The 18,008-nt window shown below is 42.3% G+C and overlaps 4 protein-coding genes across 13 annotated transcripts in view; 1 reads left to right on the forward strand and 3 right to left on the reverse strand.

Annotated features, from left to right (window-relative positions):
• The window catches only part of frmd4a (FERM domain containing 4A), a 70,762-nt gene extending 63,968 nt beyond the window's left edge, over positions 1-6,794 (forward strand). For 7 of the 9 annotated variants that reach the window (XM_035664658.1, XM_035664656.1, XM_035664655.1 and 4 more), the window contains 4 exons: positions 88-420; positions 529-1,112; positions 1,955-2,057; positions 3,262-6,794. In XM_035664658.1, coding sequence (XP_035520551.1) covers positions 88-420; positions 529-1,112; positions 1,955-2,057; positions 3,262-3,364 — 1,123 coding nt within the window. In that variant the 3' untranslated portion in view covers positions 3,365-6,794. Of the gene's footprint in view, positions 1-87; positions 421-528; positions 1,113-1,954; positions 2,058-2,583; positions 2,656-3,261 lie in introns of all 9 variants that reach the window. The other 2 variants (XM_035664664.1, XM_035664659.1) reach the window with 1 other exon arrangement.
• Positions 6,795-7,849: 1,055 nt separating this feature from the next.
• Positions 7,850-10,312, reverse strand: si:dkey-30c15.13 (uncharacterized protein LOC558731 homolog). Its single transcript, XM_035665448.1, has 7 exons — positions 10,194-10,312; positions 9,878-10,039; positions 9,671-9,781; positions 9,517-9,573; positions 9,317-9,427; positions 8,932-9,078; positions 7,850-8,764 (listed from the first exon to the last, which is right to left on the reverse strand). The coding sequence occupies exons 2-7, from the start codon at positions 10,037-10,039 to the stop codon at positions 8,720-8,722; spliced, it is 633 nt and encodes a 210-aa protein (XP_035521341.1). The 5' UTR covers positions 10,194-10,312; the 3' UTR covers positions 7,850-8,719.
• A 688-nt stretch (positions 10,313-11,000) lies between these two features.
• Positions 11,001-16,107, reverse strand: LOC118330690 (B-cadherin-like). The gene is made up of 15 exons (XM_035665337.1): positions 15,608-16,107; positions 15,167-15,265; positions 14,921-15,070; positions 14,654-14,809; positions 14,405-14,546; positions 14,141-14,313; positions 13,922-14,050; positions 13,647-13,832; positions 13,310-13,554; positions 13,045-13,187; positions 12,721-12,945; positions 12,404-12,628; positions 12,182-12,312; positions 11,884-12,027; positions 11,001-11,779 (listed from the first exon to the last, which is right to left on the reverse strand). The coding sequence occupies exons 1-15, from the start codon at positions 15,659-15,661 to the stop codon at positions 11,543-11,545; spliced, it is 2,439 nt and encodes an 812-aa protein (XP_035521230.1). The 5' UTR covers positions 15,662-16,107; the 3' UTR covers positions 11,001-11,542.
• A 136-nt stretch (positions 16,108-16,243) lies between these two features.
• Positions 16,244-18,008, reverse strand: part of pdp2 (putative pyruvate dehydrogenase phosphatase isoenzyme 2) — a 3,585-nt gene continuing 1,820 nt past the window's right edge. For both annotated transcript variants that reach the window (XM_035665338.1, XM_035665339.1), the window contains exons 6-9: positions 17,830-17,935; positions 17,499-17,735; positions 17,096-17,395; positions 16,244-17,001 (exon numbers count right to left, since the gene is read on the reverse strand). In XM_035665338.1, coding sequence (XP_035521231.1) covers positions 16,726-17,001; positions 17,096-17,395; positions 17,499-17,735; positions 17,830-17,935 — 919 coding nt within the window. In that variant the 3' untranslated portion in view covers positions 16,244-16,725. The remainder of the gene's footprint in view (positions 17,002-17,095; positions 17,396-17,498; positions 17,736-17,829; positions 17,936-18,008) is intronic.

Below are 18,008 nucleotides of genomic sequence, written 5' to 3' on the forward strand. Positions count from 1 at the left end.
ATTGTTAACTGGTTCCTTCAAATTACAGATTATATGGTACTATAAAAATTCCATATTTAACTTTAACTTGTAAATTTTTTCTTACAGGTCAGTGGACATCAGTCCCACACGTCTGCACAGTCTCGCTCAGCACTTTAGGAACCGCAGCTCAAGCCTTGAGTCCCAGGGCAAACTGTTGGCGTCCGACCCCGATGCACACCCGCACACCCTGGGCACACTGGGCAGCCCTGACTTCTTCCTGGGCCCAGGACGCAGCTCCAATGGCTCTGACCCACTGGACGACTGCTCATCCTGCACCAGCCAAAGCAGCTCAGAGCATTACTATCCCGCTGGTGGACCCCCTGGAAGCAACCCCAACTACTCTACTCTGGGAGAGGACTCACCCTCCAAAGCCAGGCAGAGGCAGAGGCAAAGACACAGGTAATGCTGGGCTTTCTTTACAAAACCTTTTGGCAGTATGTACTATATATAAAGAAATGAACTGTCCTGTAATGAGACTGATGTATGTGTTGTCCTTTCTTTTTTCAGGTCTGCAGGTCACCTGGGTTCCTCTAACTCCGGCTCCATGCCAAACCTGGCTGCTAAGAACGGCTCAGGTGGAGGCTCAGGTGGAGGTGGGGTGGGAGGAGGACATCATGGAGTGTACCTCCACAGCCAGAGCCAGCCCTCCTCCCAGTACCGTATTAAGGAGTACCCGCTATACGTAGAGGGCAGCCCCAACCCCGTGGTGGTGCGCAGCCTGGAGAGCGATCAGGAGGGCCACTACAGCGTGAAGGCCCAGTTCAAGACCTCCAGCTCCTACACGGCCGGGGGACTGTACAAGGAGGCCTGGGGTGGAGAGGAAGGAGGAGAGGGGAGCGGCCGACTCACGCCGTCACGCTCTCAAATTGTACGGACTCCGTCATTGGGGAGAGAGGGTGGTGGAGGCGGAGGAGGGGGGAGGGCGGCAGTGTCTGAAGAGCTGCGGTGCTGGTACCAGAGGTCCTCAGGGAGCCTGAAAGAGAGGAGTCACTCACATTCGGGATCTACTTCCTCCGAGACAGGGTCACAGCAAGGTACCCTGGGACATGGTCGAGGGAGTAGAGTAGGAACACTCGCCAAGGGCTCACCAGGTGAGTCTTCTTCGTTTGTTCACATTAAACCCAGTCTCATATGAGTTAGAGTATCATCACGTGTTAGATAAAAGTCTCAGACTGTCGTTGTTTATTTAGGTAAACAAACAGTTAGTTTATTGAAAGGTCCTTACAAAGGTCCAGTATGAGGCTCAAACTCACAACTTTCAGATTATGAGACAGAGCGCCTGCTGCACAAATGAGGCATTTAGTGACTCTACAGGCTTCTGAGATTAATACATTTGAACTTAAACTTTTTGAGTGCAAATATAGAAAAAAGTAATACCCCATGTAAAGCTTAAACTGACAACCTTCAGTGTATATAACCAACATACTGCACCAATGAAGCATGTGGGGCAGATTGATGTGTGTTTTCAGATGTTCTAACAAGAAGTGAGAACCAATGACATGGTCAGGATATTTTACATGATCATTCATTCAAATAAAGTATACTTTTCATAATGGTTAACATGAAATTAAATAACAAGTGCACAGCTAGCCAGCCGCTTTGGACCCTCCCTTCTTTTGGTTTTGGTGTGCCACCCCAAGATCTTCAGTTGCCCCATTCAGTTTCAACATTTCTAAGGGGGCCACTGCTGAGAACACTAGTTGAGTTGAGTTTTTTGTGATGTGACTTTTGTGTCACATGACCCCTGAGGCAAATGGTCTTTGTGACACTGAGGCTACACACCCCAAACCCCATATGTGAAGCATAGTTGAAACTCCTTTACCCTTCACATGTGTGTGTTTTCTCCACACTTCTCTGTATATGTGTATATGGTTGCTCATACTGCATGTGCTGTATCTCATTTAGCATGACTAACTGTCAGTTTTACCCATAGCTGCATCCCCTCACAGCCAGAGGAGTATGACGCCCTCCAGCGAACACGCAGCCACACCCACACCCCCCTGTAGCCCACAGCACATCCTCAACTGGCAGAGCGGGTAAGAGACACACCAACACACGTGGCAGCAGATCAGGGTGACAAGATGTTTGAAGCCAGATAAGAATTTACGTTAATATGGGACAAATCTTGGCTACTCAGCTTCTTTCTCTCAATCTTTATCCAAAGCTCACTCTAACATCCTCACAAGCTTTGACTGTCTGTTGTATCTGTTTCAGCTGATATTGTTTTTCACTGTTGAACTAATCCTAAAGAATGATTTTTATGTGGTTTTGGGTTCTATTTTTAAACCTTTTTTCATACTCATAATCAAATGATGTCACTCTTTTTGACTTCATCCTGTTCTGCTGTTTGTGTTTCCTTCACTGCATCGTTGTTCCTTATTTATTCCTATTTTATTCTTTTTTTTTTCTCTGTTCTGCCTGTCATCTCTCGCCCCCTCTGATCACCTTTTCTTCCTGGAAAAAACTCTCTCACTACCTAATATTTGTCATCTCTTTCTCATCTCTCTTTCTGTCTGTACTAACCCTCCTTTCCTTGTGTGTGTGTCCTCTCTCCTGGTTTAGAGGCACAGCAGACAGCTCTCCTACTGAGGACGTCTGTCAGTCTCCCCCTCAGCCCAGCTCTGATGCATAGAGGTACTGTCTGTGGTCTCGGCCTCCCAATGGTCTATACCTGCAGTGTACTGTTGGAAAAACACAGCAGCAGCAGCATAACAGAGAGAAAAACAACCTTAAAGCAAAAATATAATCTATAACAGCAGTGCCAAATTCACTCACAATCCGGCTTTTATTCATAGAAATCTGCCTGTACACAATTATGAAATGATTATGCAACATATTTACTAGTCACTTACATAATCAACTGTGGGGGACTGACAATGGGGAATGGGGACAGTTTCAATCTTGTTCTTTGATGGTGGAGGAATCTGTGTCATGTACTCTTTCCCTGGCTGTATCTGTATGTGATCTCTGCATGTGCTCTGCTCTGTGGTCTGATACTGACACTGTGGCTAATTCCTTACAGGATTTACTAATAGAAAATACTTAACCATCTGCTGTATGTGTTGTAACAGAGAACATTGTTTAACAAACAAACAATCTCAGGAGCAGATGAACAGAGAGACAGATAAATATGATGAAGATGATAGTATTTGGAATATTTATTGGAATTTATTTATTTATTGGAATAAAACACTTTTCTCAGAAGTCAGTCTTATCCAGGCCATGTGTCTTCTTCTGCAGGTCTTTCAGTGACAGCTGTTTTCTCAGCAGCCCCCTGTGTTCAGAGTTGGCAGATGTGCAGTGGTACGGACACGATAAGGCCAAACCTGGAACCTTGGTCTGAGACCTTCCTATAGGGCCCAGAAAAGTCCCATTGCCCTCTCCTACTGCCTCTCCACTGTCCCTCACTACTACCCATCGACAACCAACAACCTCATCCTTAAGGCCCCTACAAAAACCCTGCCCTGAACGGACTGGCGGACTGAACATGAGCCTCCCTCCTCCCTAAATCCCGGCCTCCATCCATCTCACCACTTCTTTATTACAGCCCTCTATCACAGCTCAGCTGGACAGTTACACGCTAGCTGGGCTCTGATAAGAGTCGATTTCACAGGACAGACTGAGAAATGCTGTCAAACTTTTTGCCGTACAGCACCACGGAGCCCGTTCTTTACTCACCCTCTGCACACAAGCGAAGGGGGCAAGGGGGGGAGGAGCGATGGGAAGAGAGAGCACAGAAAAATATCAAACATACAACTCAAATTTCAACAGAACCAACATCGGCCATTTCAGGATTTGTATCATATCTCATCTTTGGTCCCCCAACCTTACTAACTCCAGTGCACTGCCACCCAATCAGAGGATACCTGCTGGATTTGAGCCACCAGTTTAAACCCCATTTCCAGGCCCAGATGAACTGTGTTGGATTTCATTATTCCCATTAATGTTGTTTGTCGTTTTGTTTATGTCTCCCTGCATATTTATATAAAAAAAAGAGAAGATGACACAGACTTTAAAAAACAATAATCTGGATTAACAAACATTTAGGTGACAAATTCAACTCCTCTCAGTTTAACCCACAACCAAAGACAACAACGGGATTTACTGGTCATACCAGGGTCCCTGGGCTGGTGCCCCCGCAGAAAAGTAACTGCAACTGTATGAGAGTGAATTCACAGTGACGATATCAGGATGGTTCATGGGACTCTATCTGGGATATTGATGAGGACTATAGCAATAACAAACATTGTACAAGTATATGAACTGGTTTGAATCTACAGAGTGAATCGAAGCAGGCGTTTGGCCATGTTCTTTGCCTTGTGATGCCTGGAGTAAAGGATTATTAGTGCATCATAGGGAGAATTTGGAGTTGTGGTTATTGGGTTTGGCATTAATCTATGCTTATTTCAGTGACTTCATCATTCATGTTTATTTAATGTCTTTGGTCTTTATAAGATTTCTCTGTCCACAACGGTTTGTTTGGCCACATGGTGCATTGTGATCAATACTAAGAATTCTGAATCCACCTCTATACATTTTTAATTTTCACCCGTGATAGTAAAACATGATTGGCTGTTGGCGTTACATGTGTTTGATATTGAGGCTGTTCAGTGATAAATCTCTACAGTGAATTGTCTTTTTTTAATCACTACTGTCTCTTTTTTTCCTTTGGTCTTGGCTCTATACCGGTTCTCACCATGCTGACTGTCTGTCAGTCTTTTGTAGCACTGTGTTTTCACATCTTTTGGTCCATCTCTTCAGCATGACAGGAGCGCCTGACTGAACCCAGACAGTCTGAACTCAATGCCGGCGGCACACACACACACACACACACACACTGACACAACACCTCATATTATGGGCACGCATGAGTGCAAGTGTATCAGTGCCAAACATGTTGGTGCTTCTACATTTTTTTTTACTGTAATTCAGCACTGAACCAGCCACACCTTCAATCTGCAAACCGCTTTCAAATCCTAACAATAAACCTCCACAGTCTGTAGCCCTTGTATATAACAGCAGCAAGGCAGAGTAGCCAGAAGACACTTAAAAGACTTCTGTTATCCATGATTTGGTATCAGGTGTTGTAGTAATTATTCAAACATACTTTATAAAAGCACAATAGTGTCTATGAGGGCTTTAGTATGTTCTCATTTTCCACTCTCAATATTTTAATATAAGTTGTATCAAAGTGCATAAAAGGAAACCAGACAAAAACCACAGATAAGGTGTTACACGATAGTGCTCTTTTTATTAGCATATGGACAATTTCAGGTTGACTAATTAATACCCCTCTGTCAGGTGCAAAAGAGAAGCCATAGCGACAACTGAAACAAACAATACCTTTAAATGGAGACAGTTATTTTGTCACACATCCCAATCAGCAGGCAGATCTTCAGAACAGGGTTAGAAAAGCACACCTGGTTTTGTACGAAGGACGTAGAACTCTGCATGTTTTAGCTGTCTCCCTCATCTTCCCCTAACCAATATTGTTTCATTGTTGCGCACAATCTGAATTCAACAAATATTAACTTTACTAAGATTATGACAGATTCTACATCTCAGTTATAGAGAGAAGTGGACATGTTTTTTTCAGTGTTACAGCACCATTATGTTTGGATAAAAAGTGTAACATGCTTTATGGCATGGGAGGAATGGAACGTATCTCACCCTGTCCCTCATAGTGTTTCCTTTATGCACTGACATCAGTTGTTGTAATCTGAAGGTTTAGCCCTCTCCCTGCATGGTTGGTTCTCCAAGAGTTGTCCACCCATGCCCTGTCAAATTTGATTAGCCTTTACCCAGGATTGGAACCAGCACTCCCTGGTTACAGTCTCATATGAATGAATTACTCTGTGTATTCAAGTCACCTATTAGAGTACGAGTTTGACCCTGCTTTGCTCACTCAAAGTCTTTGCCCACTGTTTGCGCTCTAAAGACACAATCCCATGCATGCCCTGCAGATCCACTGACAAAAAAAAGACCCCAAAGACATTGAGCATCCGACCACGCTACGCTAACATTAGCAGGTCTCGCTCCGGAGTGGTTTCTCGCACCCAGAAAGTCCCATTTTAACCTTGTGGTAATCTCTGACCTCTGAGCCCGATGTGAAGAAGTGTGACGTCCCCTCCCTCTGTAGCTCCAAACATACCTTATTTTCTGTGCTCCATAAAAAAATGTATGAGGTTTTTTGTAATACTCCAAGAGAAACAAACTAACTCTTTTATCAGTCTTTATCTGTATGTACGGAGGGGCGCTGTAAGGTTTTGTGGGGTTTTTAACATTCACATTCATTGTTTTAACAATTTTCCATTTTATATGAACCAGTATTGTTTTTTTTTTTAGTTCTGACATTGTAACAACCCTTTCAGGTGCTACAAAATGACCAGTTACTGCTTTGTCACGTAGGATCTAGACATCTCTTCATTGTTATCAATAGATTCAATACCAGATGTGCAAAATGAAGCTTATTTTAACAGACAGTTTAATAGTAGAACACTTCCCCTACCAGACAATAGAGCATGTAACTTGATTTTATCAGTTCAGTTCAACTGTAACAATAAATTTAAGGTGTTGTAGAAAAAATGTGGAATTGATAAAAAAAAAACAGAATTCCACAGTTAATTTATTCTTTTTTCTATTAAAAATTTGTATAGTAACTTTACATTTTTCAAAACTGTGTTGTTGGAAATTGATGATGAATTTTCAAGATGAGAAAGCCGTGGTGGTTCTTCAGAGTAAGAAAAATAAATTATTGATGAATGTTCTCAAGATTATGCGTTTGTCCTTTTTTTTTTTTCTCTCTTCCTTAAGTTATTTGGTCATTCACTTGCTCCCAGGTGGCTTAGATCAAATCCCTCCAGGTCATTCTGCTGAAAGGTCAGAGTAACAGTCAGACTTATCAAAGGGAATCCCCACATGTAGTCACCACTTCCACTCCTCCGGACACACTCACTCTCCTGTCATCACATCCAGGCCTCAGTCGCTTCCCGTTTAACACTCTGGCCTATGAGAGAAGGAGAGAGAGGATTTCCTGTGGATTCAAAAGGAAGATACACTCCAAAGATAAAAGATATTACTCATCACCCATGCAGAGTACAAGATGAAACAGCTGCGCAGATGCATCTAGACACAGGGTTTTTTTTTTCCCCCACATATTTTGCCGCTTTTTCTGATTTGCGTGCCACTATGTCACATGGTTGGCTGCTAACTCAGATCACGCAACAGTTTCTCTTCATGTAAATGCAACATGAAAAGTACTGGCAGGAGATGCAGACATCTGAGCAAATAAATTGTTTGTGCAACTTAAACATGTACCCTCACATCATGCTACACAAGACTACAAACGCACACAAACAGTAGTTGTAATACTTAACCACATAGAAACATTGTTTCTACCAGAGGAATTAGTTGTCAGTTTCTGTGAGGACACCCAACCTCGTCATCCTGCTTTCTTTTATCCTCCTTCTGTGTCCATTTACTAATGAATCCCATGTTACTCTTTGTACTTGGTGTGTTCCCATAGCAGCTCTCTCAACCAGGCAACAGCTGGAAACTGTTAGCCAGACATGCCGTGAGAAACTAGCTCCTCTGTGATTTTTTTTCACTCACACAAGTCTGTTTATGTGTGTGTGTGTGTGCTTGCTATATGAGTGTATGACCTTGCTTTATATTCTTAATGAAATCTTCCATCATTTAAATACTCAAACACACCACATCCTTCACCGTGTCTTGACTCTGTGTACTCTTGGACATCTATCTTTGTGAGGACCAAATTGAGTTTTGGACCATAAAAGTGAAGACATTTTTGCAACATTATGACATTTTATTATGTCTTTAAAGTGACAAATTTAGGGGGTGTACACATGGTTTTAGGGTTAAGGTTAGTGCTATAGTTGGGTTGAGGTTATAATTAACGTTAAGGTAATTGTTGTGAAATTTGGATAAGTTGGAGATTTGAAGAGATCAATGCAAACATATTAAAACATACTATTTACACTCAGTGATCATAGATTAAAACAGTGAATTCACAATCCACACATCATACTGTTTCACAACAAGTGGCCTCCTCCCTGACAATGTTTATATTCTGAAGAGAAGATGACCACACATCCAGCTTTACCGACATTTCAACCACACTTACATATATATACATGCCACACATGATGTACAATATACTGTATATCCTCATAGCAATGCCTAACCAGAAGTCTCTTCAGTATGTTTTATGTCTCATCCTGATTCAAATTGTTGCAACTAAAGTGCATTCTCTGTTCTTGCACTAAACAGAATATGTTGATTTGTGGATGAGCCTGTACAACATGTCAAATCACTGGCAATGCTGCCCTCTAGTGTTCACCACAGAGCAGTGAGATTGCTCAACTCAAAAAATATGCATATATTTTCAGTTAGGGTTTAATACAATTTAATAAATCATTGCTGTGTGTTGTATACACCATTACTTGTTTAACAAGCTGTTTTTCATTTTTAGGTTTTAACTTTGCTGTTGGAAAGTTTTTGGGGATCCCAAAGGAGAAGCGATACTGAGCCATTAGTCAGGTGACATATAATTTCACAATAACGAAAACAATTTCCACAATCAGGATTGTATAAGCTATTCATACCAACCATACAGACCCTGATCAACAACAGTAACTTGAGTTTACAAAACAGGAGTGTCATTTCAAGTCTTTCAGTTTCACAGACTGAATTCCCCTTGTTCCAGTAGAGGCCCGTCCGGATCCTGCCCAAAAGACAGCAAAGTACACAAAAACATCAGCTAAATCAAACGACAGAGTTAAACAGTATTCCTGACTATTCAAAAAAGTATTCCATTGAACTGGAAATGACCAAAGCGCCTAAGTTAATGGTAAACCAGTCATTAATCATGACCTGTCCTATTAGATTTACCTGTGAGAGGCGGCTGTAGGCCTGAATATGGGGCTGACTGTAGCGACGTAGGCCTCTCCCCGACAGGAAAAGAATGTAGACTGATGCCAGAAAACACTGAACAGTAAATGCTATGGAGCTCCCCTTTGCAACATATGAACCAACACGCTAGTGAGAAGAAGTCAGTGGAGAGAGAGAGTTAGGAGAACACTTCCATCAGAGCTCAGAGGGCGTTTATTTCTACACTTTCAGGACATAAAGCTAGAATTTGAAACAAGCTTTTCATAATAGTTAGAAAAGTGTTGCCCAGCTTGTATTGGTGGATCTCTTGAAAGGCAAACAGAAACATCTTAACACAATCTTTATGATATAAATGAATGTAAATAGTATCTATAGAATTGCACACCTGTTGGTTTGTGTTGAGTGCGACAGGATGTGTAGACCTGAGGCTATTGGCCAGGAGAGCAGAGAAACCCAACAGTAGAGTAAAGACGTTCAGAACCATCAATGAGATAATCTGTTAAGTGAAAAATTAGGTGAGGCATGAGAAAACAAGCAAAAAGGTCGCATTAGAAATGATTACTCAGTTACTCATTAAGTATTTACCTTTAATTTACTGGCTTTCCTCTGCACCTCCACTACCAGACACCCAGCAGCCGCATACTGTAACAACACAAACAGTTATGACCCAGTATTTGACCCTCTCTCTTACTCAGTAGATTTGCAGAGTGTATATCAGTCGAAGCAGATGTGGACTCACAAATAGGCTTGACCACACTGGTGTTGTCATGGAGACAGAGCAGTTGTAGCTCACACATGCATGAATGACTGTGGTTAGTATGCAAGCTAAGGCACTGAGGATCTGCACCACCTAAGGGGAAACATGTGAAATGAATCCGGCAAACAGAGAGCTTAAAAAACTACATTAACCAAATGTTTGGACAAGCACAAGAAAGTAGTATCTCACCCCAGCGACTAACAGTCTGGTGTTCACTACAGCCCCAAACCAACGCTGAATCCTGCCATTGACTAGCTCCCCCTGATTGGTAACCTGGGTCAGTGGGCGGGTTGTGGGTGTCTCTTTAAAAAACACCTGGTACAGCCCCTCCTGAAACATGTTCTGCGTCATCTGTTTTGGGTGAAAACAGTAACTTGTAGGAAAACAAAATGGATGTTGAAAAAGCCCTACCCATACATTGTACACACACACACACACACACACACACAAACACACACACATTTGATTCAGATGTCACACCTGATTTGACTCTGTGACCACTTACCTTGCCCAAATGTTGTAAAGCTTTAACTCATTTATCCACAGGCCCTCATATTAACAAATGTCATTTAACTGAAATAGGAAACATTTAAAGTTTTTTCTCACTGCCGCTGTTATCCCTCGGTGTAGCACGCTAGATCCAGAGGGTCAAGGTTCACTTGAGTTGGATGATAATGAATGGTTAAAGTCCACTGTTGAGGGAGTGATTCAGGAAGATCATTGGTCATGACTGAAGATCTTATCAGTTTGCTTACTTACTTCTTAGCATCAAAGGACAGGTTTCGTTTTAGAGTCAGACTGAGATTATACCTATATACTCCATTAGCAAAATAACACTCCTCCTGCACCCTAACTCTCAAATTCAGATAGTACAAGAACCATAATACTTACAAAGAAGTAATAAAGAAATAAATAGAAATAAAAAAGCAACATTTAAACACACTGAAAAGGTTTTTAACAATCAAATAAAATGCAACTAAAAAAACATAATCTCAGAAAATATAAGAGAGACCACAAAATAAAAACACAAAGACATAATGAGGACAAACATAATAGGATAAAGATATCATATAAAAGCATGTAAAGAGAGAGAGAGAGAGAGAGAAGAGAGAGAGAGAGAGAGAGAGAAAGAGAGAAAAGAGAGAGAGAGAGAGAGAGACTATCAGAGCCATTCATATACTATATATAATTCGGTGTCTAATCGGCTTATGTAGCAATAGAAAGAGGTACTGGAATTTTAAATATGAGCGAGACCTATGATCGAGCTTTTGAAATATGCTGCTGATAAGAGGAGTAGTCTTGCCAGTTGTACTAAGAGTGTTTCATTGAGTGTTTAATGGGAGTGCACCAGTCTTGGAACATTTTTTCACATTTTAATATCACTGCATCACTCAAAACTTATTCATTCATTTCTTCACACATGCTGAGGTGGAATTTAATGCTAGTGCCACATGAGCATCATCACAGGCCTGCCAATGCAGCTGCATGCTATAAACACAGTACCCAACTCCATCCCTTCAACTATCGTCCACTTTTTTCATGTAAAAAAATAAGTAAGTCAAAAATTACAATTACAATAACATTAGTGACTGAAGCTGTTCAAAAGGAAAATCATGTTTACTTTTATTTATTTATATATCATATTTTTGGCATATAAGAAGTGTAATATTACATCATGTAGACAATCATATGTGGAAAGCTAAGAATGACACACGAAGAGAGCACAAGCATCTCCCATCTCAGACCACAAAGCAGTCTAAGAAAAGGCACAGATGGCAGCATAAAGAGGACACCCAGCACTGAGGACCCTGGGCAGATGGACACACATTTGGAGGACCTATAAATAGTGACATGTCAGACCCATTCTGTTTTTCCAGGCAGTGTTTCTGTGTCATCGTCGTCCTCTATACTGCCTGCGTAAAGGTCAGCCAACTTGCTAAAACAGTGATCCTGAAAGTCCTGGTCCTCATCTGAGTCTGAGGAGTTGATGGAACTGAGAGAAACCGCCTCTGAGCCGACGCCCTCATAGTCAAACACCAGAAGACAGTCATAAGGAGGAGCTAGGGGGTCACTGTCTGCAACGTGCAGGTTCTACAAGGGAAACCAAGGAAACATAATTGTAGACTCACAAACCAGAGATAGTATTGTAAAATTACTATATAGGTATCTTAAGTATAAAATTCAACATCACTCACATCCTCAAGGAATTTCCCAATTTCTTCATTGGTTTGGAGTTGTCGGCGGTAGCTTGGGCGGCTCTGGACAGTAGGAAACACATCAGTGCAGAAGACTTCCGGACGGTTATCAAGCCCTCTGTGGAGCTGGCTCAGGTCATAATCCTAAAGAGTAGTGATGAGAGTATAAAGTGAGGCCCTTACTACATCCATTCCTGTCACTTTTAGACAGATAGAATATTCATATAATCCAATGCAATGCAATCTGACAAAGCAGATGTCTTGTAATACCAACTGCATTAAAACCTCCTGCTCCTACCCTGTCCTCTTCGCCTCCTCCCTCCTCATTGTAGTAGAAGATGTTCTCCCTGTGTACGTCTTCAAGAAAAGGGAGACCCTTCTCCGATGGCTTCCTCCTTCTCAGAAACAACATCAGCAGCAAGAGCAGTACTGAGGTCAACAGAAAAAAAAATAAAGACAGATCACGCAAACCAAAGCAAATTTAGGTCAGTCGGGAGAATAAGAAAGACCTGATACATACACAGAAAAGCTAAAATTGCTCCCAGAACTGAGGTTGCGAGAGAAGGAATGAGCAGACGAGGTGCAGAACGTGGGATAAAGCAGCTTGAGACAGCCCCTTGACACTGACACACTTCTACTTCTAATGTGCTGTCTTGGTAGAGCATTTCAACATCATAGATACGCATCAGCACATAATAGTCCCCAGGTGATAACTCCCGTTTTGGAGCCAGGGCTGCCACATTGCCTGCAGGGGGGGGGATGCACAATTAATACTTTTGGAGTCTTTCTTTTATGTGTGCAGTGATGAGTATGTATGCTGTTAATAAGCTGTCTTACTTGTGGAATTGGTGCTAATAGTCCAGTTGATCCTGTGCTCTCCTTGAAGCTCCACAGTAAATGGTCCAGCATGACCTGGTCCATCAAGGTCCACTATACCAAGCTGGGCAGGATAGGGGTCAATATTGCAGAGGCTGGCTTTCCTCTGCTTGATCACAGGGAGATGGTCATTCACATCAAGTAAACTCACAACCAGAGTACCTGTCCCGGTAGCTGGGAGAGCATCTAGGAGGATAAAGAGAGAAGGACACTGCAGGGTTATTGGTTTGGTAGGGACAAAAATTGGCAAATTGGGATGAAGGCTGTGACGGTGTGTACATTTACCATTGTCATAAGCCAAAACTAGGATTGTATATTTGCTGTCTCTGACATAATGTGACTCTCTGTCCATGCTGCTGCTAACTTTGACTAATCCTGTGTCATTATCAATACTGAGCCACCTGACAGTGTCATTGTGTAGTTCATATCTGAAAGCAAAAGAAAAAACCTGATTATAGTTAAAACAGAATAGTGTACATGCATATATACACTACATACTGTACATACTGCGGCCGCATGCAAATACTATGTATGTGTGAGTAAAAATTACCTAACGCTCTGTTTCCTGTCTGTGTCTGGGTCCTTAGCTCTGAGGTTAGCCACAGAACTCCCTACCGCCGCATCTTCTGAGATGCTTACATGGATCCTTGCTGGAATGAAAGCAGGAGGCTCGTTCTTGTCCACAACTGTTACTGTGACTGTGGCTGTCGAGGTTGACACCGGTCCAGTAAACGGCACCTCATTTGTCACCACCACCACCAGAGTAAAGACAGGAATGCTCTCAAAATCCAGCTCCTTGGAAGAATGTAGAGAGCAAACATTATGTACTGTGCGTAATGAATAAGACACCAAAGACATGCAATAAAAATTGACAGATGTTTCCCAACCTTGGCTGTTTTGAGGATTCCTTCCATTTTATTAGAGCCTGTGGTGATGTTGAAGTCTCCCCGCTCGTCGCCTTTGATGATTGAGTATTTGGTGTTGGCACTCGGAGATCCTAACTCATCCTTGTCAGTGACCTTTAGTCTTACTACCTCCACTCCAACCTCATTCTCAGGGACTGATGTGGATATCTGGGAAAAGCAATAACCTTTGCTGAAGGCATTTACAGATTAAACTTATTTCATCATGATTGTAAAGTATTTGGACATTTTTAACTCACAGATGTGAGGGTGAAGAGTGGAGTGTTGTCGTTGCTGTCAATAACACTAATGATAGCCGTGCAGGTGTCTGTGAGGCCCTCCCCCTCCATATCAGCGACCTGAATGGTCAGCTTGTACTCTGGCTGAGTCTAACACAGGGAGGTGAGTTACAATGTAAAAGATGAAAGAGAAAGTCTTGGAAAGAGAAGAGCCATGTTCTCACTGTATATTATATATACCTCTCTGTCCAGTCCATCTGCCCTCACACTGATCATTCCACTCACAGGGTTTATGGTAAACATGTCCTCTTTGGGCATTTGAGGCATCTGAGCCATTATCCTATACCTTATTATAGCATTGTCCGTCCGTGGGTCATCTTTATCCACTGCTGTTACCTTTATGATGGAGTCACCTGTTGAAAAAAATCCATATCACAGTGAATATAAGGACTGGAAACTCACATTTCAGGGAGTAAAATAAAGTTTTCTGAATCCCTCTCTCACCAATCTCAGCGCTTTCACTCACTCCACCAAAGAAAGGGTTCTCAGTGAATTCTGGAGCATTGTCATTCTGGTCAATGACGTTGATAATGAGCTCCATGGGCTCCTCAGCCTGAGTGCCCTCAATCAGTGCATGGGCCAACAGCTGTAACACACACCACACACTGTATTTTCTAACATAGCTGTGTCTTCATCCTTATACACAATTACTGAGTATAAAACATGAGATGAGGCTTCTTTTTCTCAGCTCACAGTGTACTTCGCTGTTTTCTCCCTGTCCAGTGGCTCGGTCACATACAGCACCCCAGATCGCCGATCAACAGTAAAAAGACCCTCAGGGGGCCGATCAGCACCTGGTCCAGTGATCTTGTAGGTTATCGCCACCTTTTTGTCGTTGTTTGACTTGATCTAAAGCACGATAACACAGATATTTCAATAAAGGAAACGTTAGCCACAGCAAACACATTTAGTGAAAGTATATTCAAATCAATTTAATTTGATTTATACTAGTGTGGTTACCTTCACCATGAATTTGGGATATGGACCCTTGTCATTCTCTGGAAAGTTAATTGGTGGAATGACCCACTCTCTCTTCATCCGTTTCAAACTGCCAGACACGTGTGGAAACTCAAAGGTGGGGAGCTGCTCGGGGCGCGTGTCAGAGTTGTTCTGTTTGAATCAGAACTCACCAGGTCAAGTCAGATATATAACTGCAATCTAACTGATACAATAGGTTTAAGATTACAAAATGACCACAGAGTTTACCTTTAGATTTTTGCTTCTTGGGATTTCATTATTTGAGTAGTTTATCCGGTTGTTCAAGCAGTGTGGCTGAATTTCTGCTGCAGCCAGAAAGACTAAACACTGAGGAACAAACATTCATTGTCCAATTAAACAGTCACACACTGCAACTTTTAACAGTGCTTATATCCATGTAATGGGAGTGCAATACTGTTTGGGGTGCAAGAATGTGTACATGTTTCATCCTCAAATATGAAATAATAATGAACTTATTTATATTGCACTTTATAAAAACAGAATTCAAAATAAACACTAGTGAAAGACAAATGCAAATGAATAAAAGTTATACTCATAAAATGATATACAGGTAGGCTAAGCAATAAAGACAGTTTTCAGTTTTCTGACTGTATTGGGGCAGTCATCATAAAAACTGGTGACTGAAGAAAAATAACTTTTAACACTCACCTGGACTTGGCAAAGCAAAAAGAGCACCCTTGAAGTCCTGCTGTTCCCCATCATCTCCTTCAGTATAAAATCCCTACAGATCTTTCTTCCACCGTCACTGGACTGACAACTGGATCTGCTGCTTTGTTCCAACGGCAGCCTGCCAAGTTTGTGGCGTTTACAAACCCTTGTTATGGAGTTTTTCACCTCCAGAGTCCTCGGTCTGTTGATTAATGTATCATCTTCCAGTCTTAGTACTAACTCAGTATTCGTTCTTTTAACTGCCTCTTGCAACAGTAACCATGTTTTTACTGTGCTTGACTTTTCTCCCAACAACGTTGAGCAGTTGCTTGATTTTTATCAGCGAAAAGTTGGTGAAAAGCTAGAGGTGACCTCGGGCACAGTCAGACATGCAGGTGTCTGTTTGCACTGAAGCTTCCAGTCTTACATGTTGTCCAGGGTAGTGGTGCACCTTTCTCTAAGTGTTAGCAGTGTTTACACAACACTTCAGAATCAGATTGGCTCCCATGACACTCAGCAACTAAAATGTTCTTCCCACACAGCTTTAGATGCTCTCTTGGTGGCCTCTGTGTTTCATTTCATTTCATTGACTTTTTAATTCAAATGTCTATGTGATAAAAAAAAAGAAACAAGAAAAAATGTCTCCATTGTTTAATATGAAGCATCTGCACAATTCTTCCAGTGAGTGGAGTGTCAACCTAAATACATCTAACAATCACAGTGAAGACAGTAGATTTACACAAAGTTATACTTGTGTGAAAGTATACTGCTTATACATACAGACAAGCAAAAAAATAATTATTAGAAATGGAGACATGGAACAAGATGAAACGCAACTCAAGTTATGTCTATAAAATGTCCATCATGAGTACACTGAATTTGATTCTGACCTGATACATGCTACAATTGTGAATATGTAACCTGTGTTAAGTCTACAGTCAGTGTTCTTTTAAACATACTTGACACTGAAATATTGAAAACTGTCCTTCACCACAGTTATAAATCTATTTATGTAACAGGTTGTAAGTTTCTCCCAAGGTATCCAGAAAATGTTGGCTGTGATCTGACAGGGCTGAGTGTTTTTTTTCATCTCTGTCCAGCATTGTAAAAACCTTCTGTTAGCTGTGGCGAGGTCTGGCCAAGTCGGAGTTCAGATACACCACAGTTGCTGTGATATCGTCTCTGTACATTCGAGCCAGGTCCTCTGGCAAAGCAAGCATAGAGGCCAGTCTCTCCTGGCAGAGTTCACCATACTCTCCCGTGCCGAGAGCATGTCTGATCAGGTGTGTGGCGGCGTTGGTGTCTAAAGCAGGGGAGGCACGGACCTGGCGTTTCAGCAAGAGTTCATGCATCTGACCCAATTTCAGCTGCCTCTCAGATGGAGAAACTGGAGCCTGGAAAGAAAAAAAAAAAACAGGTAGAAACAATTTTTACAGGATAAAAACACAAGAAAATTCAAAATGTGTCACTTTCACTTCACACACAAACCTGTAGGTGAATCCCGCTCAGGTGCTCTCCAATGAGCCGTACAGCCTCCTCGCTCCCTAGTTCATCCCACAGTCCGTCAGTGCCGAGAATCAGGAAGCGGTCCTGAGGTCTCAGCTTGTGGTAGGTTATCTCAGGTGCCACATCCAGATAAGGCGGAGTTAGGTAGTTAGGTGGAGTGTACTGGTACAGGTTGAGAGAGTCCAGGTCCACTCTGGATTCCAGGCTGGCTAAAATGCTCTGCTGTAACTCACGGCTCCACTTGAATCTTACGTCGCCAAATGCACGCAGGGGCATCAGAACCTGACAGCACAACAGAAGCTTAGGACCAGTGGCTTATGTTCTAAACTCAGCAGTCAACTCACTGTAAAGTGCCTGTTAGTGTTATGCTATTAACAACACTCACCCCAAGCAGTCTGTCATCTGTGACCACTGTGTCTCTCTCTGAGGACGGGTGCTGTGCCTTGAGCCGCTCTACCTCAACCTGGTTCTGTGAGTTGTGGTCCTGGGAAAGGGGCAAAGCGCTCCATGAACCGTCCTTCTCCTGCACGCCCAAAACCACCCGGCAGTCTCCGGCATTCCCCACGTGGATCCCTTCTGTGCCAACATGGGCCACACAGGCAGTGCAACCGGCAAACGCAACCTGGACAGATAAAGATACCTGCATTTGTATCAACACTTCTTTTTTTTTTTACCTTGAATACACTGAAGCATCAAAGAAAGGCTTATTTTATTACCTGGATGGCTGTGCTTCTCATCAGGTCATTGGCAAGAGGGACTTGAGCCTCCAAGGAGATGTCAGCGTCGAGCCGTTTGAAAGCACGATCCAGAGCGTCTGGAGGACTAAAAGAAAAGATGGTGGAAGGATGTAAAAGGAAAAACGATCACATGTATATTGAAGATGTGTTATGTTTGA

Source organism: Morone saxatilis, unplaced genomic scaffold (assembly GCF_004916995.1).
Source record: "Morone saxatilis isolate NCDOM2014 unplaced genomic scaffold, NCSU_SB_2.0 Contig2, whole genome shotgun sequence".
NCBI classification, from domain to species: Eukaryota; Metazoa; Chordata; class Actinopteri; family Moronidae; genus Morone; species Morone saxatilis.

What these genes read in the sequence shown, in the direction of transcription:
- LOC118330690 (XM_035665337.1), bottom strand. Translation starts at nt 15,661, where the DNA reads ATGATGGGGAACAGCAGGACTTCAAGGGTGCTCTTTTTGCTTTGCCAA. An exon ending in GACAGGAAACAGAGCGTTAG is followed by an intron (nt 13,188 to 13,309) that starts GTAATTTTTACT and finishes TTTTGCTTTCAG; the next exon opens with ATATGAACTACACAATGACA. An exon ending in TATTAGCACCAATTCCACAA is followed by an intron (nt 12,629 to 12,720) that starts GTAAGACAGCTT and finishes CCCCCCCTGCAG; the next exon opens with GCAATGTGGCAGCCCTGGCT.
- si:dkey-30c15.13 (XM_035665448.1), bottom strand. Translation starts at nt 10,039, where the DNA reads ATGACGCAGAACATGTTTCAGGAGGGGCTGTACCAGGTGTTTTTTAAA. An exon ending in CCAGACTGTTAGTCGCTGGG is followed by an intron (nt 9,782 to 9,877) that starts GTGAGATACTAC and finishes GTTTCCCCTTAG; the next exon opens with GTGGTGCAGATCCTCAGTGC. An exon ending in CAGTGTGGTCAAGCCTATTT is followed by an intron (nt 9,574 to 9,670) that starts GTGAGTCCACAT and finishes GTGTTGTTACAG; the next exon opens with TATGCGGCTGCTGGGTGTCT.